General features: G+C 36.3%; 1 protein-coding gene across 18 annotated transcripts in view; it reads left to right on the forward strand.

Annotated features, from left to right (window-relative positions):
* ERC2 (ELKS/RAB6-interacting/CAST family member 2) overlaps positions 1-26,666 on the forward strand; it is a 691,106-nt gene that overhangs the window by 329,970 nt on the left and 334,470 nt on the right. For 17 of the 18 annotated variants that reach the window (XM_067463537.1, XM_067463536.1, XM_067463539.1 and 14 more), the window contains one exon: positions 12,253-12,388. The exons of the other annotated variant lie outside the window; for it this stretch is intronic. In XM_067463537.1, the coding sequence (XP_067319638.1) occupies positions 12,253-12,388 (136 nt within the window). The remainder of the gene's footprint in view (positions 1-12,252; positions 12,389-26,666) is intronic. 18 annotated transcript variants of the gene reach the window in all.

A 26,666-nucleotide genomic window follows, 5' to 3' on the forward strand; every position in this document is an offset into this window, starting at 1 on the left:
GTCAGTACAGTTCCTTTAAAGCAATGGTTCTCAACCTTGGGTCCCCAGGTGTTTTGGTCTACAACTTCCAGAATTCTCAGCCGGTTGGGATTTCTGGGAATTGAAGGACAAAACATCTGGGGATCCACCATTTGAGAACCACTCAAGGGGTTCCCTCAAGATCTCAATATCCCACCCATATTTTGTGTTGCCCCTATTTACCCAAATTATAGGTAGAGTGGAGAGTAATGTGGATTTCATTTATGGATTGTTGAATATTCTGACTGCCACTTATGGCATGAAACCCATTTCATCAGAATATATAGCTCCAAAGAGACAAATGGGGCAAACATAACTAGATTTCAGAACCATGTATTCTGGACACTTCTGCATCTGCCATTACTTATCATAACTTGGAAGCAGTGGTAGCCCCAAACTGTAAGACAAGACTTCTAGCACACTTAGATGGTGAACACCCAGGTTTGTATGTGCCATTATTAGATAGGATTATATGGCAAGGAATTCTTATATGTTGTTTTCAATATTCCTTTGACCAGGTATATTGTAAAACCATTTTTAAGAGTAAGTATAACTGGAAGGCTCTTCCTGCTGCTTGTTTATTTTAGAAAATTTGTTTTAGGGAAGGCCAACAATCTCATCTATAGATTCTACTCTTGTGCCTTTAGGAGTCAGACAAATTCTTTTAAAACTTGTTGATATTTGTGTAACAGGAGAGGAAACCAACCGAAAGCGGAGTTTGGTGCTCATCACTTGTTATTGGTGAACCTTTTGTGCTTTTTCATAGGAGTGCTTAACAAAGATTTTTTTTACCTAATAGGGTAACAAAACGTTTTTAAAAAGTGTTGACTTCCCTTTGAATGAAATCTTGCAGTTGACCTATAAGAACTAAGCATACTCTTTTGCTTCTGCTGGATCCATTTGAGTCACTTCCTCTTAAAAGTAGACAGCAAGCTCTGTGGTTTGCATGTTTAGGGTTCAGACACACTTTATGTTGCTATAAAATAGAATAAGGAAAGTGGTCCAGAGGGCTGGTTACAGATTTTGGTCTTTCTGCTTGATGAATAAAAATTAGTATTCATACCTTTACCATCATACATCACATAAAATGAAACTTGATAAGCATATAAAAAAAATCTAGACTCAACATTAAAAACAAAAGACTTTGTAGGAGGAGATAATATAAAAATAGGGAGGCTCTTTGATACACCTCAGGACTTTCCAGAGCTCATAACATAATGCTTTCCAGCATGATGTTATGACAGTTACATGAATTACAACAGCGTGTTACCCAACATAAGCCAGTGAACCAGCTTGCTCAGAACATTGGCTGAGATTTTACATCCTTTTCTTCAAATGTTATTCTGTCGGTCAGAAGCCAAGTGCAGACATGGGCCTCTAACATTATAGTGAGGTAGCCAACAAGTGTGCCACATACCACAGTGATTCTTTTTATAATTTGCTTAAAATAGTTCTGATTTTATTTGAAAAATCAAATCAAGCTACAGCCTGAGAAAAAAGGCACACTGTCTACAGCATTGTATTTTTCCCATTCTTAAATCAATAAAAAACTTGGAATTATTTTTCTAAACATTTCCATTATTATGGCTTCCATTAAAATTGTTATAATAATAGTGTTTTGTTTTAATTTACTTTAAAAAATGGATACAATGTTCTTCGTTGATTTATTTTGTGTTAATTGCTATAGAGCAGAGCATAAGTAAACTTATTACCCATCATGTAGCCAGAAGACAGTGTTACATATTTCTGTTATGAAATTGGCAGAGAGATGCAAAGATTTCTGGCATACTTGTAAGTTTTTGTAACTGAGGCTCAAACGTTTCAGATTTTTGTAACTGGTTCTCAGTCCCACCATAATAATGTTTAATGTGATGAAAAGTGTTGGAAGGAAGTATTCTTTTGGGGACCATTACAAACTCTGCTTCTTTCTTGTGCAGAAGTCTTGCATATCTTCATTTGATAGAGTAGTTTTAGGGAAACAATTTTTAATTTTGTAAGAAGGAGAAATGCTACTTTTGCCATGAAATATTATTTATTTTGGGACATTATTCTTTAGCTTTTGGCAAGAATAATTGAGTGCCTAATTACATTTAGGAACCTAACAATAGTTTGAATTTCAGTTCACATTGAGCAAAAGACAAACAAAGAAGCTAGAAATAAAGTAAAGAAAAATTGTAAAATATATAGATGTCCCTGTTATTTCTCATAGTAACAGATATTGATCTTAAGTTTTCCAGGATTGATGTATTAGAAGTGGGTGTGGAAGTTCAACTCAGTAATCACTTAAGAAAAGCAATGCTGGGTCAGACCAAAAGACTATTTAGTGCAGCATTGTGCTCATGAAGAGGCTAGTCAGAAGCCCATGGAAAACCGACAAGTAGAACACCAATGTAAAAGCACCTTGCATCTTGTTCTCCCCAGCAACAGAAAGAAACATACGGTCTGTGAAGAATATTAGAGGAAGTATATATTCATTATTACTGGTCACCACCAAAGGCTCTACTATCTAGGAAATCATACAACACTCTTTTGAAGCTGTCCCAGGGCCCTCCCAGACAGGGCCCATATCCTGGGTCCTATCAAATTTTTACCTGAGTCATCCAAACGACCCATTTATTTTTTGAGGCATGGGGACATAAACCCACTCCAAAGTGGGTTCAAGTATAGTCTGGAAGCACCCCCAGTCACTTTCTTTAACTCTGTCTTGATATCCAAAATCTCAGTGGATGATGTGAGGTTCTAGCTTTGTGACCAAGGGAAACAAACTTTCTTTCCACCACACATAATTGTATATACATGTTGAGTCTACCTTATCTGAAATGATTGAACCAAAATTTATTTGGATTATTTCAGAATTTAGAATACCTGCATTTGTGTGTGTGTGTGTGTGTGTGTGTGGTGACTAAAGAATATTTTGGATTTTGGGTATCCAATAAGGGAAATTCAACCTGTACTTCTGTCATATTTCTCATTCTATTTTTTCCAAAGACATAAACTCACTAATGTTATAAATCTTCCTTGTGAGGAATTTTTTCTGGTCCTTTTAACATTTTGGTTGCCCTTTTTTCAATAGTTTATATTGCATCATTCAATTTATACCTCACCTTTCTTATATTTTACTAGCTGTACCCGGCCACGCATTGCTGAATGTGATTTTCCTGCTTCTTGACATAATAGGGTTGGCCTGAATGGCCCACCAGGTCTCTCCCAACTCTAGGACTCTCTGGTTCTATATTCTTCCCTTCCCTTCACCAGTTTCCTCCTTTCATTCTTTGTTCCTTCCCTGTTTCTTCCCTTCCTTTCCTCTCCCATCCCTGCCTCCTTTCCCTTCCTTCTTCTTTCTTTCCTTCTACCTTTCCTTCCATTCATAATCTTCTCTTCACCAATTATTTTCATCCTTTCTTCTCTCCTTTCCCTTTCCTTTCCCTCCTTCCTCCAGGACAGCTTGTAAGGGTGTTTAATGGGTTTTTTTGGGGGTGGGGGGTGGAGCCCAAATGGGAGAGTTGCTGGCCTTCTCATGGTTTGCATCCTCCCTTCACCCAACCGGGGGGGGGGGGGGGTGCAGCCGCTCCTGCAATCAGGCTTGCCTTGCAATCCTCTGGTCTTGGGGGAAGAGTTGCCTGGTAACCATGTGGGCCTCATGGAGCCACTGCGGTGGCTCTAGTTTCTGCTGGGGCTTGCCTCGCCAAGCCCCCACCCCTCCGTTGGGCCAGGCCTTCTCCTTCCTTCCCTCTTTCCTTCCCTCAATCCCCTCCCCAAAAGAAAAAGGAGTCTGCCTTCCTGCATAGAAAAGGACTCCATGGCAAGCCTTCTCTTCCCTCACAACGGTTGGTGCTTCATTCTTCTCGCACAAGGGGGAAAGGGGATTTTGCGCATGATCTGTAAGGCATTTTTCTTTTTGGGGAGTTTTAAATTATTTTCCCTTCATTTTTTACAGTTTTTTGTTTGAAAGACATAGATTGGATTAGAATGTGTTTTGCTGCCAAATTTGGTGTCAATTTGCCCAGTGGTTTTTGAGTTCTATTAATCCCACAAACGAACATTACATTTTTATTTATATAGATTGTTATACTTGCCTTTAAAAACTGGGAATCAAGTCAGCTCTACAATATCCTTTTGGGGTTGCAAGTGACCAGAACTGTACACATTTTTTCAGGTGCGATTGCATCACAGATATATGTGAAGACTGTACAATATTGGTAGTTTTATTTTTTAGTTCTTTCTGTTATACAAAGGAATTTGCCTTTATATTTTGCATTCCACTTAGTTCTCAAGATGGAAAGGAGTTTTTTTGGAGTTGAGATTCTCAGTCAAAAGTAGCATTTTGTATCTCCTGAGATATGCTGTGAGACAAAACACACCTTGCCTTACATATTTGTGCATTTGCAATGTTCACAGTGCATTTTGAAGATTTAAAATATGCAGAAAACCATATAGACATTTTAAAATGTGAAAGAGAAAAATGTATACAGTTGAAAATGTGCACAAAGTATACTTTAGTCACTTAGAAAATCCATGCAAAATGCATACTTCAGGAAAAATGTATAAATCAATAAAAAGTTGATCTTATCAATTGAAATGGCATCAGAAGGCAGAGAACAAAAGTGCAAAACTGTATTTAGAACTGAATAACTCAGATCCCACCTGCCTTGGATCCCATATATACTAACACATTTAGGGTGCATGTTTACAGAATTAGAAAACAAAAATAAACTTAATGGGTCCAGTATGGTGTAGTGATTTGAATGCTGATAGAATCATAGAATCAAAAAGTTGGAAGAGACCTCATTGGCCATCCAGTCCAACCCCCAGTATAAGAGCTACAGGACCCCAGAGTCACTTGGTGACACTGGGCAAGTCACACTCTCATAGTCTCAGGAGAAAGGCAAAAACAGTAAACAAATCTTACCAAAAAGCTGTATGAGGGAGTTACCATAAGTCAGATAATACTGTATTTACTTGAATTGTAGTACGGTATTGAATCCATCCATCTCCTGCCCAGCCACGGATACACCGTCTGTATGCATCCAGCCTTTTTAAAATCCTTTTGCCCTCTTCTTCTTTCAATTACACCAACCGAGTTATTACAACCAAGCAGTCAGTCAGCCACCTGTAGTTCTCCAGGCTGCACTTTGTCTGTACCCATGGTTCCCCATAGGTCTGAGAGTCATTGCAGATGCCATTGCTGAGATATGGGAAGAGAGACTGCCCGAATGTGTGCATGTGCTCACTCTCACAAACCTTGCCAGGAGTGCACACTCCCAGTTGCTGATGTGCCTCCATTTAAAAGGCCTGCAGTCATGACCTGAGGGCTGAAAAATGGGAAGAAGAGGTCACCATTGAACTGAATGCACACTCTAATTTTAGCAATGCAATTTGGCCATTAGATTTTAGTAAAGATGGTACTTGAAAGTACACAGCAACAGCCCTATTTGGATTCCTGTTATCTTTTAATAATTTTAAAATAGTATGAATGGTAGCATAAAAAAGCCTCCTTTTCCAGCTAAGGGGGAAATGTTTAGATCCAGTAAAACCCACTATAAGTAATTGGTGTATACTTACACTATGCTGAAAGTAGTAGAACCTTGGTCTGAGTGCTGTGGATTCACCTCTGGTCAGAGCTTTTCTGAAACAGGGTGATGAACTGGTACAGGTCAGAGAAGAGTTGGACTTGGCAGATGGTAATATAGTGAACTGTTTACTAGAGAGATAAAAATCAAAATTTATAATGAAAATAAAATGGTACACCTGTAGCATATTTCTACCTACTGGTAAGCATTGTATGTTTATTTATTTGAAAACATTGCCATCTCCAATTTCAGATAACATATATTGATTATGTTAATTGATTGGACGATTTTCTTTTAAAAACAGCATTATAAAAATGGGCAGTTGGTTGGAGGTTCAAGGTTTGAAAAGCAGGGGGAAAACTAGTGCATTGGCACACAAAGCACTTCCCCTGTTCATGGTAGATAATAATATAAGGCTACCAGTAAGTAATCCCTGGATCAAGATATTTCATCAGTTTGTCCCAGTAATTTAACAACATACCAGTTGATAAAAAGACTAACATGCTCTACATCTTTACATTCCAATTTATTTGGCTTATCCTGTTTTATCTATTCTTTCTCGTCTGTTTTAATCTTTGTCTAGTTCTTATTTATTTCCTTTGGCTAATGAAATCATCCTCTCTCTATCTTGACCCATTTTCCATCTTCCATAAATCTGTGATTCAATGAGTGTCCTTAAAATTGCAGAAGATGAGCCAAATTTGTAGTTGTCATTGCACATTGAACCACTAATAAATAACATTCTTTAATGGTGGTGTATTCAGGAGTACTCTAGCAGGATACATTAAATCTTAACAGTTTGCTCAGAGAGCAGTCACTCTGGGGCTCGGGCTTTCAGAAAAGGAAATTAATGGGGAAATTGAATTGCACATGTGCTGCTTTTGGTTCATAGTAATGTCCCCCTGAATTATTCCTTATTATGATTCTTAGCTCAGCTTCCATTCTACTAAATATTTTTGTCTTTCAAAAGTATGAAGCTGTTAACTACTCACCTTCTGCTCTGAAACTTGGGTGATGAAAACATAGCATTCCTACAGCATTATTTCACCCATATCATGTTTCCTGATAGCTTAACAAATTGCTGCCTGGGGTACCTTATAAAATGTAAGCCTATTGTACTTTCTGGTGGCCTTCCTACCGAATCCCATTTGTATCACAATAGTTTCCAGTTTTATTAAAACAACACATTGCTCTTCTGATTAAGAAAAAGTTATTGGGGAAGATTCTAAATTATGTTCAATCAGTCTTAATGGACAAACAGTATGCTCAGATGCAAGGATCACATAGTGTTTACGTAATGAAAGCAGTACCTTATTTCACAGTTGACAACTGCAGAATTCAATCAAACTCTTCTTTCTTTACTGCCTTAGTCAGCATTTCTATAAATTAATATTCTGGTATATCCATCATGGAGGCAACATTGAAATATGTGATCATGAGCACAAACAATGACAGAACAATATTAGCATATATTGAAACATTCTATTGTGATTTTGAGGTCTGGCTCAAGATTTGAATGGCTCCCTAGCATTGTGTTCCTTGGTGGAACTTTTGTCCACTTGTTTTGTTTTTAGGCCTTTGTGATAAGAGGTATAAGGAGTAGCAATGCTATATTGCATTTATTTATTTATCGCATGTATGTCCTATCATTCTTTCTCAGTGAGATCCAAGAACGCTACAGTAATGTAGGTAGACCTGCTCTCGGTCCCTCCGCGTGCACAAGCATGGCTGGTGGGGACGAGGGACAGGGCCTTCTCGATGGTGGCCCCTCGACTTTGGAACTCCCTGCCATTAGAGATCAGAACTGCCCCCTCCCTCATGACGTTCAGGAAACTAACAAAGACCTGGTTGTGGAACGCGGCATTTGACAACTGATTTAATTCTTTGCCCACATGAAAGGAGGATGATGAATGGGATTGTGATGGTGTCGGACGATTTGGCTCTTTTAACTGGGATGATAATGTTTTAATGTGTATGGTGCTGATATTTTAATCGTGTAATGAAGTGGCATTGTGTTGTTATTGTATATTTTTTGTATGTTAACACATGTTGTGAACCGGTCCGAATCCCTCTTTGAAGGTGAGAGGGTCGGTATATAAAACCTCGAAATAAATAAATAAATAAATAAATAATAGATTGCGAATTGTTTGACTGACTAAACCCAAAGGGTGCATTCCAATGGCTGCTCCTCATGCTGGAGAGAAGTGACCAGTGGGCTACTGCAGGGGTCTGTCCAGTGCTATTCAACATCTTGGAAAATTGACTTGGATGACAGATTAGAATTTACAGATGACTCCAAATTGGGAGGACAGGATCAGAATCTAAAATGACCTAAACAGATTAGAGAACTGGTCCAAAACTAATAAAATGAATAACAGCATGGAAAAATGTACGGTACTACACTTTGGCGATAAAAATGAAATGCATAGATATGGAATGAGTGACATCTGGCTTGAAAACAATCCATGTGAAAGGGACCTTGGCGTCTTAGTGAACCACAAGATGAACATGAGTCAACAGTGTGATGTGACAGTTAAAAAAGCCAATGGGATTCTAGGCAGCCTCAATAGGAGTATAGTGTCAAGAGTGAGGGAAGTCATGGTCCCACTCTGCTTTTCTTTGGTCACACCACATCTGGGATACTGTGTCCAGTTCTGGGCTCCGGAGTTCAAGAAGGATATTGCACAGAGGAGTAAAATAACTAAAATGATAAAACGTTTGGAAGCCTATAAGGAACAGCTCACAGCTGGGTATGTTCAACTTGGATCAAAGAAAGTTGAGAGGGGACATGAGAGCCATCCTTAAAGTTTGAAAGACTGTCACAGTGAGTAAGGGGGCAAGTTTGTTTTCAGCTGTTCTGGAGACTAGGACATGCAGGAATGGATTTAAATGGCAGGAAAAGAGATTTTACTTAAAATTAGGAAGAATTTCCCGACAGTAAGAGTGGTTCAGCAGTAGAATAGGATGCTTTTGAATGTGGTAGGGTCTCCGTCTTTGGAGATTTTTAAGCAGAGGCTGCATAGCCATCTGTCTGGGTTGTTTTTCTGCATGGCAGAATGGGGTTGGACTGAATGGCCCTTGCGGTCTCATTCAACTCTATAATTCTATGATTCTCACTAAAAAAAACAAGTTTAAAGATTAAATTACAAACATTTAAGAAGAAATTCGTTAATTAATGGTGTTTAAAACTGGTCATTACAGTGGAAAATTAAAATATTTAAAAACATAATAAAAGCAGTACAAAGTGTTTATTTATTTGCTGTGCTGCTTAGAGCCAAACATTTCAATCTCCCGTAGTGTTCCAGAACAATCCAGACATAGCAGAATTTTGGGGAATTGTAGGCATCTAGAAATTTCCCCAAGTCATCATGATGCTCAGGGGAACATCAGAAAAGAGTGGCCTAAAAAAGCAGATGTCAGTAGGAATGTGAATAATAATGTTTTCCCATCCTTGGTAAGAAAGGATTTGCAGCATCATTCAGATGCATTGTTAAGAAAATGTTACATCTTCCACATTTAGAGACTTTGAGAGGGAGAAGGAGATATATTGAATAAAAAGGTTTTTTTGCCCAAAATATACCGGTACATGTCTATACAAAATGAAGCATTTTTGTAGAAACATTTTTTTTCAAAAAAAAATAAACAAAAAATTCAAAGTGCAAATCATCTGAAATACATAAAAATACATGCAGTTTTGCCCGGAAAGTAGAAAACATTTGATTTTATTTGTTCATCGATGGAAAGATGAATTAGAAGATTTAATTCTGACGTGATGGATCCTGCTGGCATACTACTGGTAGTATTTCTCATGTGTATTGCATTTCTTTTGACATTTCATACTTTTTGGATGACTGGTGCCATCGTTTTCAGTACTGTACCTTTCATCATAGTGACACAAATGAAGTTTTAGCTGAGACAGAACAGAATTGAGATGCAAGTGGCTGCCAGTAATGCTTCTTGTAACCCTTTTTGAAGGAATTTTGGCATAATTACGATTGTAACGTAAGAAGAGGCAGTACCCCCTTGTGTTGCATAACTGTAACTGTAACTGTTTATTCTATTGTTTTGGTAAATTGTATAGATTTGAATTCAATTTTTTATTCCAAGTAGAGTAGACACTTTGAATCAGTGTAACATACATCAGTGGAAATTTTGGTTTACTGCCTATTGATTCAGTAGGAATATTCCATCTGAGATGAATAACTGGAACCATATCATAGTTACAAGGAGTGTGTGGACTCATTTAGGGGTTCTTTTTGTTTGTTTGCCACAGTTCATAATATCAGATTGTTTAAAAAAGGCAACTAAGTGTAACTATTTTTGTTTTTTAATACTGAGAAATTGAACATTTTGATTTTGTGAAATTTGAATGGTGTGGTAGTAATGGGAAGGTAATTGTAACTAATTACTTTTAAAAGTTGCTTCCAAACTCTTTTTAAATTCACGTACTTTTGTGCCATACTTAATAGATCATAATGCTTCACATCTTGGTATTTTTCAACAAAGCATGAAATTGAGGTGCCATCTGTACTGACCATTTAATGCAGTTTCAAGCTGTTATGTAAGGAAATGGAATTACATAGGAAATCTTGAAACCAATTTGAGGCTTGGATTATGGTTACACAAACCAATGAGCACTAGTGCATATTAACAACTTTCTTTAGTGCCCTTTTATGGGAGTTTGTTGCCTGGCTGCTGCAGTTTGAAGCTAACTTTGAACTGTATTAAATGGTCAGTGTAATGCGGTCTGTGACCCATTGGCTAGAAGAGCCTATGTCATTGTGGGACAGAATATGTCTGCGTTTAGGATGCAATCTTTCACTACATTTCTTAGTACATTAGAAATGGGAAGAGCACAAAAAGAAAATGGTGTCAGAATTACTTATGTGTTTAATAGTTTAACATAATTCATGAATAGGTTTTTAAAAGATTGTGACATAATGAAGGTGCCAAAAGAGAGAGGTTTTTAAAATTCCCAAAATGAATTTGCAGGTTTTTAGTGAATTAATCATGTTGAGTAAGAAGAAAAGTCATTATTTTAAAGTGTATTTATTTACAGTATTTCTATTCTGCCCTTCTCTATTCATTTTACTTAATGGAAACGTCCTCTTATATTAAAAAAGATGCTGTTTTTGATTACATAATGTGCAATTGATTGTAGATATGGCAGTAACAACTAGTTTGCAATCTTAGGCAGTCATATATTAATATGATTTTTTTAAAGATTGTTTACGACTGGATTTTTATAGAGCTTATACTTCATTATAAATGCTATGCACTTTCATATAACAACAATAATAGTAATGGTAATAATAAATAAGATAAAATAAATAATGCATCATTAAAAAATCTGAACTTCTGTCATAGTTAGGTCCAGTTAAACAAATCCCATTTAATGATGCCTAACTACCATTCTCTGAAGCTTTGCTATGTGCTACCTGTTTGTAGAGTTACTAATTCTTTCACTTAGTGAATATTCACAATAATGAAAATGCTATTTACACCTTATTTGGGGGATATAAGAAAATAGACCAGTTGATACATCATACCAATATCTAGTTAATATTTAAGCCATACTTAAAGCAAAGCTGTTGAATTCAGTGGGACTTACATTTCCTGTGATTATTTTAAATTCCAGTTATTTCACTGGGCCTACTTTAGGTATGACTAACCAATCTAGCTTGGTGTATCTGAGTTTTCTTTCACCACAACATGTATCGCAGAAGAAACTGGAAAATTTTCCAGTGATCATATGGGCATTAGAAAATATCCCTTGCCTAAAAGGGATTAGTATATAGATCCTATTTGGAATTTGCACATGACTATTATTATATAGATAAAAAGAGAGAAATTCCTCAGAATCACGAGAGAGTCAACTAAATTAATATCGAGGAGACCAAGCAGGTAGAAACTGCATTTTAACATTAGTCTTTCATGACATTGGCTTGCTTTATAACACCAAATAATTGAAAAATAGATCTTTCTTAAAGCTTGGACTGTTCTAATGAATAATATGGGGCTTTTTCCGGTTGAGAGTGTTACTATATTAATCGTTTATTTTAAAAGAATATATAAAATTTGCTTTAAAATGTAGATAAAAATCTGTGGATAAAAATATCTGTGAATTATTTCCTTTTATTTGGAGTTTCATTAACTGGTTCATCAGAATAAGCCCATAATCCATGTATATGATGCAACACAGAGGGGTTAAGAAGACAGAAATAGTTTGCATTGAATACCACAGTTCCATCTGATAACATTTTAAAAGTGTAGACAGAGAAATTTGGAAGTTGAAGTTTTTGTACAAAACCCCAGTAAGGAAGCAATTATTATATCAAACTTGCATAAAATTGTGACATATTTTTCATTTTTTCATATATCTACATTATGTGAGACATATATTCTGAACTATTTAAAGAAATGAATGCAATTTGTGTCATCCAGAGTTACATTTTATATGTAACTTACTGGCTTTTCAAACCAGTATTGCCTCGGGTTTTGAAAAATGCTAGATCAATTTGCCTGATGAAAAGGAAATGATTTCTCTATTTATATGTTTGTATTCTTACATTGTTACAAAGGAAATTATTTTTGTCATTATTTACATGTTTGCGTTGTTACAAAGAACTATTAGAATTAACAGGAATATACATACAATTCTTAGACATATGAAGGATCAAAACAAGAAAGTGGCCAACCTGAAGCACAATCAACAAATGGAAAAGAAGAAGAATGCCCAATTGTTAGAAGAAGTCCGTAGACGTGAAGATAATATGACAGATAACTCTCAGCATTTGCAGGTGAGCATACTTTTGCTTGAAAAATACTTTTTAATCTGTCTGAACATCCTGCAGGGGCAGTGTTGAAAATCCAAACACATGTAATGGCAAACTTGATGATTGGACAGAAGCCTTTTCTTTGGCTGGAAAATGTTTTGACTTTTAACAAGGTAAGTAGCCATGAAGGTATGGACAAACTTTTCTCCTACTGACTTCTTTTGAGATATGCTGAGAGTGCCCGGGACTGAATTGCACTGCTGTACCTGGTCTAGCAATTGGAACAAGTTAGTAATTTTAGAAGTTGTATTGCCATATTTGCATGAAGATCAATATGTCCTTCAGCTCTTTATATAGCTGTATATTACTGTAAATTCCAAATTGTATTCTGAAAATCCTTTTAGCACTAACATTTTCATGCTATATCGCATTCAAATGTTTCTATTCATATTCTGCAAGACCCAGATGTATTATTTCAGTCAGAATGCAGATAGAAGGAGCAACATCAGACTGTGGTCAAGATGACAAAGGTCTATTCTTCCTCTGAGTTTGCTGTTGTCTGCGTCTACTAAGAATATTCTGTTCCACTACTATCTGTTCCCTTCTGCTGAGATGAGTACAAACTACTTTTACATATTGAACTCAGTTTGTAACAATTGAAGTAAACTTAGGACAAAAGGGGAAAATGGGAGAAGGAGAAAAAAATTAAAATTCTGTGATGGTAAATTCTGCAGATTTGTGATGGTAGATATTCCTTGGACAATTGCTAGTGTAATTTGAGAGGCCAGTATGTTGCAGTGGTTTTGAGCATTGGACTGTCACTCTGGAGACTAGGGTTTGAATGCCTATTCAGCCATAGAAACACACTAGATGACCTTGGACAAGTCACAGTCATTTAGCCGCCGAGAAAGACAATGGCAAACCACTTCTGAAACAATGTTGTTAAGAACATCCCATAATGTTCTTAGCAACCTTAGGGTTGCTGTAAGTCAGACATGACATGAAGGCACACGAAAACAAGAGAAAATTAGTACATACAGGAGTTTTTTGTCACTATTATTGACCCCCCTCCCAATTATCTTGAGATTTTCAGTTTGCCTGGAAAGTAAATTGAAATCTTCTCCCTACCACTTGCTAATGCTGGAGAGAAGTGGTGGGGGAGAGTGATTTTTGCTCAGCCCTATAAGAGCTCCATCCTTGTGACTATTAAATTACCTTTCTCATGCACATCAGATTGGAAGCAGCAAAAACTTTGCTTTGACCCAAACAATGAAATAGTAGCTAGTTGAATAAAATTGATTAACCTACGGTGAACCAGTGGGAGGAATAACCAAGGGATCCTCTTGTTTCATTGCTGTGTTGGATTAGAAATTATTTGTGATGGGTTGCATCATAATTTCACAAATTTCTTACAATCAGATGGATTTTGATGATGCTATTACTTTTTGGTATAATTATTAGCAGTTTTGTTGTAGATCTGTTTATTTGGATTTGTGTGTAGTAATAAGCAGGATATGGTAGAAATGGGCATATGAAGTGATGGAGTAACAGGAAGTGATATCATTCTGAACCTTTTGAATTTTTTTCTAGGAAATTTGGGGCAGCAATCTAAAAACAGATTTGAAAGGTCCACTTGTCTTTATTCTTTAGTTGTCTCCCCACTTTTGTGTTGTCAAACTTTTTCTCCTTTCCCTCACATTTTCTCTTGTTTCCTTACCATGCCACATACTCCCTAGATTTGCTTCTCCGTAGAGCTTTATGGAAAACAAAAAAACATCTTTGTTTTTCTTCATTCACTGACCCTGCAGTTCATACTTGATTGAGTTTAATTGTTGCAGTGGTAGAGGTGATATATTTTCAGTAGCTGTAATTAATTGTTTGAAAAATATCAAAAAATGAAAGATCCTCTATATCACGTTGCCCAACTCAAACATCACTTTGCTTGCCATGTGATGCAAAGAACAGATGGGTGTTGGAGCAATGCCACAACAACATGGTACCTGTGAGGTTGAACAAGACCTCTTGGTTGTCCTCTCATCCAATGGTCTGATTTATTCTGCATGGCGTTTAATGTGAGAGACAGACATGTTTGTGCAATGGTACACTTGTCAACCCGTGCTTGAAATAGATATGAATGGAGGTGATTAGAGAATATGTATTGTTGAAGGCTTAGAGATTAGACAATATGTTGTAATCTATGCGAAAGCTGAGGAACGGATCAGCTAATTGTCTAAGTGGAACTAACTGCAAACAATCAATTGAAATTGAAATAACATTACTACTTGTTGAAAGTAGTAATCCCATTATTAAGATTGTGTGTGCATGCGAAAACTGATTTAGAAAGACTCCCTTCTGATAAATGTACAGCAGTATTTATAGTAATGAGCAGTTTTAATTTTACACCACAGCTTTACATGTAATATTACAGACCACACAGCAATATTCAAAACAAATGGTTGGATTTCACACTCTGAGTTCATTACCGAAACCAGATTCACTGTTTCACTCTTTACTAAATTCTTTTTGGAACAGCAACCTCATTCTGGATCCAAATGGACAATACTTGTCATCTTTGGCCAGGTTCCTTTTCTTCCTCCTCCTCCTTTCTCTCACTAGTCTATGAAATTAATGAACTAACATATGAAGAAATGCAAGAACTGATGTTTTATGCCAATGTTCTGTTAAATATCCACTGAGTTCTCTCCAACTGATTGCTTGAAAACTAACATATATTTTGTGTGCTTCCGTTTTTAAATTATAGTTTCCTTTGGGATAGTAAAGTTTCTTCTTTTACCGTGGTTAAGCTGAAGTGTGATCATTTTGACAAATTGAGTTACTCATACATATTAAATATTTGTGTCCTTAGAAAGCAAAAGATAGGAAATAAAAACCGTGTAAGATCAGTAAAGAAAATCACACAGCTCTGAATATAAGGGATTTTGTTTCATGGGTACTTCCCTTGCTAGTTCTCTGCTTCTTTAATTGTAGATGGATTTTGCCAGGGTAGGAAGTGTACCTAATCACTGAAACCTCAAAAATGTCCACTTTTCAGTAAAATGCATGGTGTTTTATTAATTTCACACACTTCGATGTAGTTTATCTCTCCCCCAACCTCTTTTTCTTTTTAGACAGTGGACTTTTTCAGGTTAAGCCATCTCCATGTGTTTAAGCATTTACTGTATCTTCCATCTTTTCTTTACATAAAAAAATGCATTTGTGAATTACTCTTAGAATTGATTTTCTTTTTTCTGTTCTAAAGTTTTGTGGTAAGTTCTGCATTTAGAAAAGAAAACCTTGTTACTCATTAATTACACCAGGTTTTTAAAGTTTCAGAAGAATTGCAAAATACAGACTATTGTGATGCCAACAGGCTTATTTTAAGATTGATAAATGTGATGGCTTTCATATATGAGGAAATCTGTGTTGGATATGAATCTGATTTTTTTTATTGTGGATGACCTTTTAAGTATTTTCTTTTTCGGCCAGCAGAAGAATCCATTAGGCTGTGGATACATTCCATATGTATTGAAACTCTGCCAGTGTTTTATTATTGTACTGAAGAGACATATTTCAGTTATTTCAATGGAACAACTTTTTTTGAATTTACCAAGATCACATAGGTTCATTGATACATTTGAGGATCAGTGACAGATTTTGGGTTGTGATATTTACTTTGATTGAACAGTGCTGTCTTCAGAAATTAAAACTAGTTTTGTTGAATGTAGATGGTGGTTTTAAACTTTCATTTGCCATTACATTAAAATATTTTCTTCATGGGGAACCATGTAAAGGACTTAGGTATCCAAAAGGCACTGGATCCCAGCTGAATTTGGAAGCTAAGCAAGGTCAGATCTGGTTAGTACTTGAATGGGAGACTGCCAATGAATACCAGGTCCGGTGTGCTTTATTTAGAGGAAAGAACTGACAAAATGACCTTTATTCATTTCTCACCTAAGAAAACCCTACAAAATCAATGAGTTGGCCATAGGTTTGTGAGTGACTTGAAGACACAATCCTTGCAAAAAAAAAAAGCCTAATAATAATAATAACAACAACTTTATTTTTATACTCCCTGAAGGTACTCGGGGCAGCTTACAGAGGGATAAGCCCAAAGAGCACAGGGTTAAAACATAATGCAACAAAATCAAATCAAAACAAAACCAAATAGAAACATATCACAATAAAATATAACATCATGAAAACAGTACCATGGGAGCAAAAAAAGTGCTGAGTTCTGAGGTTTCTGAGTTTGTGCAAAATTCCTAGATAGAGCTAAGGAAAAGTGGAAAAATTCAGTGGCAGGGATAGGAGAGTAATGAGCTTGGGCTTTATAATGTCAGGGTTGTAGAGTGGAGGGCCATGCTAAAGTGCTGGAATTCCAATTCTTTGGAACTGCCTAATCAAAGGCACAATGGAACATCCATGTTTTTAGGTTCTTGTGGAAAGAGGACACGGTAGGTGACAGTCTGATCTCCCTAGAGAGGGCATTCCAGAGCTGGAAGGGGGCACCACTGAGAAGGCCCTCTTCCTCATCCCCACCAACCGTGGCTGAAACAGAGGTGAAAGTGAGAGGAGAGTCTCCCCAGATGATCTTAGGGCTCTTATTATCATGAACAGCTTATAATGCATTTCTATAGAAATCCTTGGTATCATGAACAGGTTATAATGTAGTTCTAAATCCTAAACAAATGAGATTTATTAACAGCTAAGTGTGTACTGAATGAATCTTAGGCTACACTTTGATGTGTACAACCCTATTATAAACCCTGTGGTATTAATTGAGTTATATTTTTGAGTAGACATGTATGTGTTCGCATTATTCACTGGTTTTTTAAACTGTTATTTAAGGTCTTCCAAGTAAGATTATTTTATCTTCATTTTTAATAATAATAATAATAATAATAAAACCTTTATTTGTACCCCGCTACCATCTCTCGAAGGACTCGGTGCGGCTTACACGAGGCCGAGCCCAAAATACAACAATAAAACAACAACAACAATAATACAGCAAAATAAAACAAAAAAACAAGCAATAACATTAGCAACACACAATGACGCAGTTAAAAACAATGGCTGGGCCAAATGTAATAATTAAAATTAAAATTAAAAAGTGCTGAGCATGGCAGGTGGGGTGTTTGAAGGGGGTGGGCATTTTTGTCTTATTCCTTCATTTAAGCTCATTGTTTTATTAATTTGCATGCTTTTTTCTTTAGGGCTTATGCAATCACATTGCTTACCTATTGAAATGAGCTAATTCAGTACAATGAACAAAACAGTCTTCTTGAATCTAAAACCTTTAATATCCAACTTCAGATGATTTTGAAGGATGAATAATATGGTTATCTGGCACTGCTCCCCCTCCCAAAAAAAACACCCCACTCATCGGTGTGTGCTGGACTGCAGCCCTTATATATAACATTATTCATCTGATTAGTGTATTGGACATCTATTTAAATCTCTACAGTTGAAAGTTATTTGAAATGCCTTGCTTCAGAAGAAAGAGACTTTTCCTGATGAAATGGGAATTCAGGGAAAATGGGAGGAATGGGTAACTCTTTTTCCTCATTGCAGTACTCCTTCATTTGCCCTCTGGATTGATTCTTGATGACCAAGAAATCTTCAGGGCCAGATTTTTGGTTGCAGAAAGATCTGCAGTATCGAAGAAAAGAGAGGAAAGCATAGGGCCACTACAGTTTCTGGATTTTGGCCTAAAGCTTTACAGATCAGCTCATACCTACCTGGGCTTATTTTATTTTCAAACAAGTGCCACTAAATTAATTAATTAAAAATAATCTCCTGTGCCAAAATCTAATTTACACACATTGATGAAACAATCTCTACAATGATCTTGAGGTAGAAAAGCTCTTTTTGAAAAAAGTAAGACTGTGCTTAAATTTAGTTCAAAGTTTCACAGGCAGTCAATGTGGTGTTATGACTTGTTAGACTTCACAAATGCTGGGCAAAATTTGTTGTGATCAAAATTTAGCCATCATGGCTGGTAATCAGAGCAGTCAGAAAACAGGCTGCTAGAGAGCAGCGAGCAGGAAAAGAGCAGGGACATGAAGTGTTGATCACATAATCTTTATATCAAGATGGAAGCCCAGTCCTTCAATTGAAGTGTCTCTCAAAAATGCTACTTTCAGAAATCCTCTACAAGAGCTGGAGAACAATTCCCAAGGAATTATTTTTGTTTGTTCTTACTATACTTTTCATATTGGTAGCATTGTTAATGTTGAGTTCTTCTTTATCAAGGAGATGGTGTGGGGTATAGGGAAAATTAGTGTAATTGAACATAGGAATACAGAATAATGGATGATGAGACTGGATTCTGATTTTACTGTTGAGGCGCTAATGATTGCTATACTGATGTTTAATTATTTATGTTACAATTGTTTTTAATTGCCCTATACTTGTCTCGTGATGTTTTGTATTGATGTTGTTCACCGCTTTGAGTCGCCAGAGGGCTGAGAAAAGCGGTATATAAATAACGTAAGTAAATAAATAAATAAATAAATTAGATATAACATTTGGAATTCAGCTACGCCAAATGTTGTAACCACTGAAGAAAACAATATACTTTTTAGAGGGTCCATGGTACCAGCTGCTATTTTGTTCCAGGAACCCCCCACCCACCCCACCCCATGGATACTCATAACTGTGGATGCGAAAATCCCATTATATACATTTGTGTAGTAAAATGTGATCTTTTATATGAAATGGTAAAATAAAAATGTGATTTTGGCAGAATATATAAGCAAGCCATGGACAATTGAATCTATGGACGAATAATTTATGGAAACAGGGGGCTGACTATAATGAAGCAGCACTGATTTTCTGATTTAGATACAGTTAACTCATACAAGGCTTATAGCCTTACGTCTTTTAAGGAGGGCTTTGTAAAATATGCTTAATTTGTAAATAAGTATAGAGTTCAAGAGTCGCAGTCCTCAGAAAAAAATGTCCAGGAATGTTTTCTGTGATACAGCTTTCTCCCTCCTTACTTTGCTCAAAGTTTATGTAATAACTCACACATGTGGGACTTCTATAATCTCAAGGGAGCAATCACGTTTAACATGCTTCAAAAGCAGTAGCTCGGGTACACTAACTCTCCCTATCCAGCAATAATTACAACAGGTTTACACTGAGATATAGTTGCAAAAGGTTAGTCAGCAGGGCATCTGCAAATCAAGTTGTATGTCAACTCTACATCAATAACCTCATTATAATAAGATGTTAGCATTTCAGCACATCACAACCTAATGTACAAAGCTAAAAGAAGTTCATTTCTTTGCTGTTAGGTTTGATTTGTAGCTTGTCAAATATCTTACCAAGTTATAAATTTAAACACCCCAGATTATATAAATTATAATGAAGTATAATCAATGTCAAAGGCAACAGGTTAGACAGAAATGTAGCACTCTTAAGTAGCAGTAAATCACCCATGTCTTCTAAAAAAGTGCATCTCCGTTCAATATAATAGTAGAGTTTTACAAGCTAATTGAGTAGTTTAATGTACCTGCTACTTCAGTAGTATTTTATGTATTAACTTTTCAAAGTTTTAATTACCACAGGCTTCAATAGTTGTAGATAAATGAAAAGTATTTTTGTGCTTCCTGTTCATTCAGTGCCAACACTTTATCTTTTTATTTACTATATTTGCCCAAAGCATTTGCCTAATTAAAACATTAAAATTAGTTTTTAAATATTGAGTTTGTAAAAAATGATAAAACAATTTAATATAATGTATTAGTTTAGAAATTATATTTTATCATTACACTGTTCAGATATGAGTGAAAAAAATATGTGTAAGTAATAAGGTAATAAAATACACACATCATATTCAAGCCTGAATATTATCAGTTAAGAGTCCTATCTAGATTTAGGAATCATTCTTTCAAAATCTTTCCTCAAATTCCTCAGACATTTCTGAGTACTTGGAAAGCGTGACCACAAAAACCTCAATATTTTCAAAGCAAATACAAAGACATCCACCCAGTACCTAGTACTGGTGTTGTAAGCATTTCGATCTTGCTGTGAATTTTGCTTTTGCCTAATGCAAATTCAAATGAATGGAACAGCACTCCCAAAGGAATATAGGCCTACTTTTTGCCATCCAAATATTATTATTTGATTCATCTAAAAAACGAAGATATAAGATACTTCTAGACTAGTGGTTTCCAACCTTTGGTTGTCCACGTGTTTTGGACTTCAACTCCCAGAAATCCCAGGCATTTTACCAGTTATTAGGAATTGTGGGAGCTGAAGTCCAAAACACCTGGAGGACCAAAGGTCGGGAACCACTGTTCTAGACTTTGAGTGAATTAAATAGATGGAATATAAAAATATTGCATCAGCATGAACACACACCTACAAAATAAGGATCATAAATTGTTATATCCATATGCAGTCATATAGTTATCTTCTAACAGACTTTTTCATAAATGGGATAAAAGATACACTTGTTCTTGTTTACAACTATCATACAGTGAGTCCCTCTCTCCCTAGAGATGGAATTTACTATTACTTGGTTTGCACCAGTTGGAGTAGGATTTTTTTAAAATTTAACGAAGGGGTTTTAACACTCTACCAGCAAAATCTACCCAGCTCCTTCCTCTTTTAGTGCCACACTTATCCATAATACATCATACACCATATAGATATTGTCTTGGTGGTACTGAATTTCTGCTGCCCAAAATCTGGTTGGGGCTGTCATTTGCCCTTGAGCTGAGCCATAAATAGATAGAGGCCCAACCTACACATCTTTTAAAATGGTGATGTTTGCTCCCCTCTTCCTCCCCAATATCCGATTCAGATGAAAAGACTAGAAATGTATTTTCCTGGAAAGTGTGTAGCAAGAAATGATTTTTTAAAACACACACACACATTAAAGCCTAAAAGTGTTCTTACTGTTAGAACAGTGTTCTTACAGCACTAGCATTTTTTTTCTGGTGGCAGACGACCCCTAAGACAAATGGGATGTTTTCGCCTCATTCATACTATAGAATTCAAGCGGCCAACATAATATCCAGGCAGGAAGTGGTTTCATGAGAGATAATTCACATAATAATTGTCAAAATTTGTTTGCTGGCAAGTATCAGCCTCAATCAGGGATTAGTGATAAAACCACTGGGTTTATATTGAAGTTATGAATGCCCATTTACTTTCCATCATTGTGCCTTGTAAATCTGTACATTGCTGAGAAGTTTCAGGAGGGAAACAAGTATGCAATTTAAAAATATATGCAAATACTCTTCAATAGTTCAAAGTTTAACCCATGAAAAATGTGGCCAAAATGCGAGAAAGTTACTAAAAATAAGATTAACAGATCAACATGTTTCTAAGGCATAGGCTGGCTTAGCATAAATTTCTGGGATGTGCGTACATATTCCAATTTTTTTCCTCTACTTGTTCTGAATCTTCCTCCAACCATTCCAAATCCTCCTTATTTATCACCCCTCCTATGACTAGTGCCATCCTGTTTGCTTCATAATATTTTTTTAATGTTGGGGAGCTAAACCTCCAACCTTTTGTGACTTTTTTTTATTTAACCTGTTTTTCTTATTGCCATTGTAATATTAATTAATTAATTGTGGTCATTTGTTTGATTCCTCCTCTGATATCTGTAGTGGTACCATTCTAAATATAAAATTTATCTTTGAAAGAATTTTCATTTTAACTAGCGCTATCCTTCCAAACCATTATAGTTTTATATTTTCATATTCTCGTAATTCTTTTTGAGTTGCTTTCCTTAATATTGTTACATTTGCCTTTTCCATTTCATGTAATAGGAGCCCCCAGTGGCACAGTGGGTTAAACCCCTGTGCCGGCAGGACTGAAGACTGACAGGTTGCAGGTTCAAATCTGGGGAGAGGCAGATGAGCTCCCTCTATCAGCTCCAGCTCCTCATGCGGGGACATGAGAGAAGCCTCCCAGAAGGATGATAAAAACATCAAATCATCTGGGCGTCCCCTGGGCAACGTCCTTGCAGATGGCCAATTCTCTCACACCAGAAGCAACTTGCAGTCTCTCAAGTCGCTCCTGACATGACCAAAAAAAATCATGTAATTTCTTAGTTATAATTATTCCTAAATATTTTATTTTATTCTTCGTCTTTATTCCCATGTTAACCTGTTTCATAAAGTCGTCTTCTTCCTTTTTTGTGTAATTAAGTAACATCATTTCTGATTTTTTCCAATTGATTTGTAAACCTGTTATTTTGCCAAATATCTGACTTTGTTCTATCCACATTGCCACACATGTTTTTAATTATCAATAACGTGTCATCAGCAAATAAACTGATTTTTTGTTTTGTTGTTGTTCCTACCCTTTCTAATTTCTCATCCTTTCTTATTACATTAGCAAGTAATTCTATCACTGTGGCAAACAATATTGGCGACAAAGGGCAACCTTGTCTTGTTCCCCTCATTACCTTTATATCTCCTGTTACTCCATCGTTTATTGTTACTTTCGCTGGGTTGTTTGAATAATATTGTTCTATCAATCCTTCCATTTTATTCCCCATTCCAAACTTACTCATAATTATTTTTAGTGTCCTCCATTCTATGCAACCAAATACCTTAAATATATCTAGGATCAATATCCCTACCTTTGTTTTTCCCTGTTGAATGACCCAAACTTTATTTATTACTCACCCTATTAAATTTGGCATTTGTCTCCCTTTCATGAAACCACACTGATCATTCTTTATATATTTATACATACAATTATTCATTCTGTTGGCCATTGTTACTGATAACATTTTTGCGCCTTGATTTATTAGCGATATAGGTCTATATGAACCTGTATCTGTCAAGTTCTTATCTGGTTTCGGTATCAGTATTATCAGGGATTTCCTCCATGAATCCGGTATTTACTCCCCACACAATATTCCATTATATACCTCCAATAGTTTAGGGATTGGCATTTCTTTAAAGGTTTTATAATATTCTGGACCTAGTCCATCCAAACCTGGGCCCTTTCCAATCTTTAATTTTTTAAATAGTTTCTTTTATTTCACATCTCTCAATGGGCTTCTCTAATAATTCTTTATCCTCTTCTCCTAATTCACCCTCCCAATTTTCCTCTACATATTTCCTCATTTGTTCTGTGGAGCAAGCCTTAACACTCTTAATACTTAAGATATTATTGAAAGATTGCAGGTAGGTGCTTGTTTTAATACATCCATCATAAGTTAGATGTAAAAAAAAAATATGTCTCAAAATCATAGCTATGTAGAGGGCAGGAAACAAAAAAGGAAATATCTGATGCATCATGTTTTATATTACTCATTTTTATTACTACAGACAATAAAGTATCTTGCTAATGAGCAGATGTTGACAGATGCCTTCTGTGTCTGAGCTCTCTTTTTTGTGCCTGGAGAAAGATCCACAGTGTCAGTCTTGAGCAGTAGATAAGTTGACTAGGTCATGCCTAGAATGGCTGAAACCAGGAAAGCTGTAGTCGATGAAATAACACTCAACAATGAAAGTGATTTTGTTCTCCTTGAAGGGATATTTAATTTTGGAAGACAGAAAAATTCCTAATGTTTATTCAGTAGTCATTAAGTTCAAAATTTATTCACAAAGTTAAGGAAATTTCTACTCTCAGCAGAAGGCATAGTTGCATTATTTTGGTTTTTCTCAGTTGGTTTTTGATATTTTTTTATTGTTTTGTTATTGTTTACTTTTATAATACCATCAATGTGTATAGGACTGTACAAGTACAACAACCAAAACATCTGATGACCCAACCTGGACACCGCATATTATTCGAGAACACAGAAATGCTGGATCACACTAACAACTGCCATGTCAGACTACACAGAGAAGCCATTGAAATCCACAAGCATGTGGACAATTTCAACAGAAAGGAGGAAACCATGAAAATGAACAAAATCTGGCTACCAGTATTAAAAAAAACTCTAAAATCAGGACAGTAAATAAAGAGCAACACTCAAAAAACAGGGAAATTGAGACAAGAATCAATCAGGGCCAGCTAACACCTCCCAGCAAAGGATTCCCCCAGGCAGCAACCAGCCAAGTTTCAAAGCTGCAAGGCCATTCAATGCTAATCGAGGTGGCCAATTGCAACGTTCACACCTGCCCCAAACAGACAAGAGCTCTTTCTCCCACCATTCCACAGATATATAAACCTCACTTATCTAGTTTCCTAAAGACCTCACAACCTCTGAAGATGCCTGCTGTAGATGTGGGCAAAATGGCAGGAGAGAATGCTTCTGGAACATGGCCATGCAGCTTTAAAAACTCACCTCAACCCAGAGAGAAATGTTTGCAATCTTTCTCAAAATAAATTTCATTTCCCTTTCGCCATAACAATTTTCTTTAGTTTCCAAATTTCTAGCACGGCAGAAAGTAAAATGCTGAAAATCACATACATACAGAACTATTTTCTTTGGATATTTCAATAGTGTTTCTAAATGCTCAAGATTCTAGCTCTGAATTTGAGGAGTTATTGAAACTTTTATTTGAGAAGATAGTGTTCTTATTTGACAGTACCTTCATTTTGCGCCTCCCTATAGCTACACCCTTGGATGACTGGCATACCTTTCCATTTGGGACACCATTCCAGTAAGTCAATTAGATACAGAAATGGGAAGCTAGAAATAAGAGCTTCAATCCTTACAACAGAAGGAATGGATGTTTGTGTTCCATATTTTTCCTATGACGCTTCCTGGATACAAATTCATGCTGTCTTCTCCCTATCCCTAATTACTTAGCATCCACAGCAGACAACAGCAAGATACACTATTGGCCATTACTTCCCTCACCCTGCTAACAGACCCAACAAGCCAACTCCTGATACCAGGAGCACAAGAGTTATGAAAAAATCCCTAGGTAATGGAACAGTTTGCCCTAGGGACCAGTTTATGGGGCAGTCTATACACTGGAGTAAGCATGCTCCTTGGAGATTCTTGGAACTGTAGTTTTAAAAAAGTAGTATTTCTTCTTTTCGCTTATGCCTATTGTTTATAACTGCTACAATGTCTTTTAATCATACATAATACTGTTCTGTGTTCCATGGGAGTGTCTTCTACACAAGAGAGAAACTCATAATCCCGTACTTGCTGGTTGAAGATTCTGGGAGTTGTACTAAAAAAAGGAACTGTTATTACCTGTTTCAGTTCACATGCTATATCTGTTGTATATCTGGTTTTCTGCCTGAGTAGCAAGATTGCTTCAAAATCCAAAGCTTCTCACTTGGCTTTTCCTCAGCATAGGATCCCACCATTAAGGTTCTTCAAAAGCTTCCTTTGTCAAATTCCAGATAGAGGACCCTGTTTGTCCTGTCTGCAACCAGACGGTTGAAGTATGTAGTGTTGATTTTAGTGCACTAAATTACTGGTGTGCTGTCAAAGCCAATTAAGCCTGCTGAAAACGAAGCACACAGTTTCCCTATGTCATTACACAGGATTGTTTTTGTTTTGGTAGCACTTTTTCATCATGAAAGAAGCCTTATGAAAAACTAGAAATCCAGAAAGCCACAATTTCTAAAATGCTAACAGGTGAACAATATCTTCAAAACTGTGCTGAATAGTTAAACATCCATGAGGTCTCATAATTTCTTTAAGTGAAGTGCTCCTCTCTTAACCTGATTAAATTATTGGTTTATACATTTAGTCACTTAGCAGGGATTTTTATTTGTGCTCGGACTCGATGATTAAAGTACACTGTGGTTTAGTCTAGAAATGTGCTGTTTCCTTTCACATGTTATGCCACTTATTCCCCGGGAACATCTGTCTTGTAACCCAAATAAAGAGTTATAAAGAAAAGCATTCCTATTTAGTAAGATAACAGTTGGTCTTCTGTAGATTACAAATGTGTCTCCTGTAGTATTTGAATTGCATTAGTAGTCCATTTCATCAAGGGTAAGCAACTGGGGCTCTGGACCCCCAGGATGTTTTGGGATTGCAGTTCCCATAATACCTCACCATTGGCTATGTTGCACAGAGCTGGTGGATGTTGTGGGCCAAATACATCTGGAGAGCTACAACTGTTCACCCTTGTGTCCAATTTTTGTGCCATGTTAACTGCGGTAGAAAGCATCTAATAGCAAAACAAAACTGAAAACATAAATAGTAAATTTGATATGAACTACTTTTTTGCCCTGTTTGTCTTGTCTCCTAAAAAAAAAAGGGAAGTGACTGTTTAAAACACTTAATATGAGAATTGTAAAGAATGTCTGCACTGTAGGTTTGGTCCTCTATGGATCCAGCAACAAGACAAACCTTTGTGGGACTAAAATATCCTGCCTTGGTTAAAGCTTTAGGTGAATTCTTGGTGTA

The sequence above is a fragment of the Anolis sagrei genome, chromosome 2, assembly GCF_037176765.1.
Source record: "Anolis sagrei isolate rAnoSag1 chromosome 2, rAnoSag1.mat, whole genome shotgun sequence".
NCBI lineage: Eukaryota > Metazoa > Chordata > Lepidosauria > Squamata > Dactyloidae > Anolis > Anolis sagrei.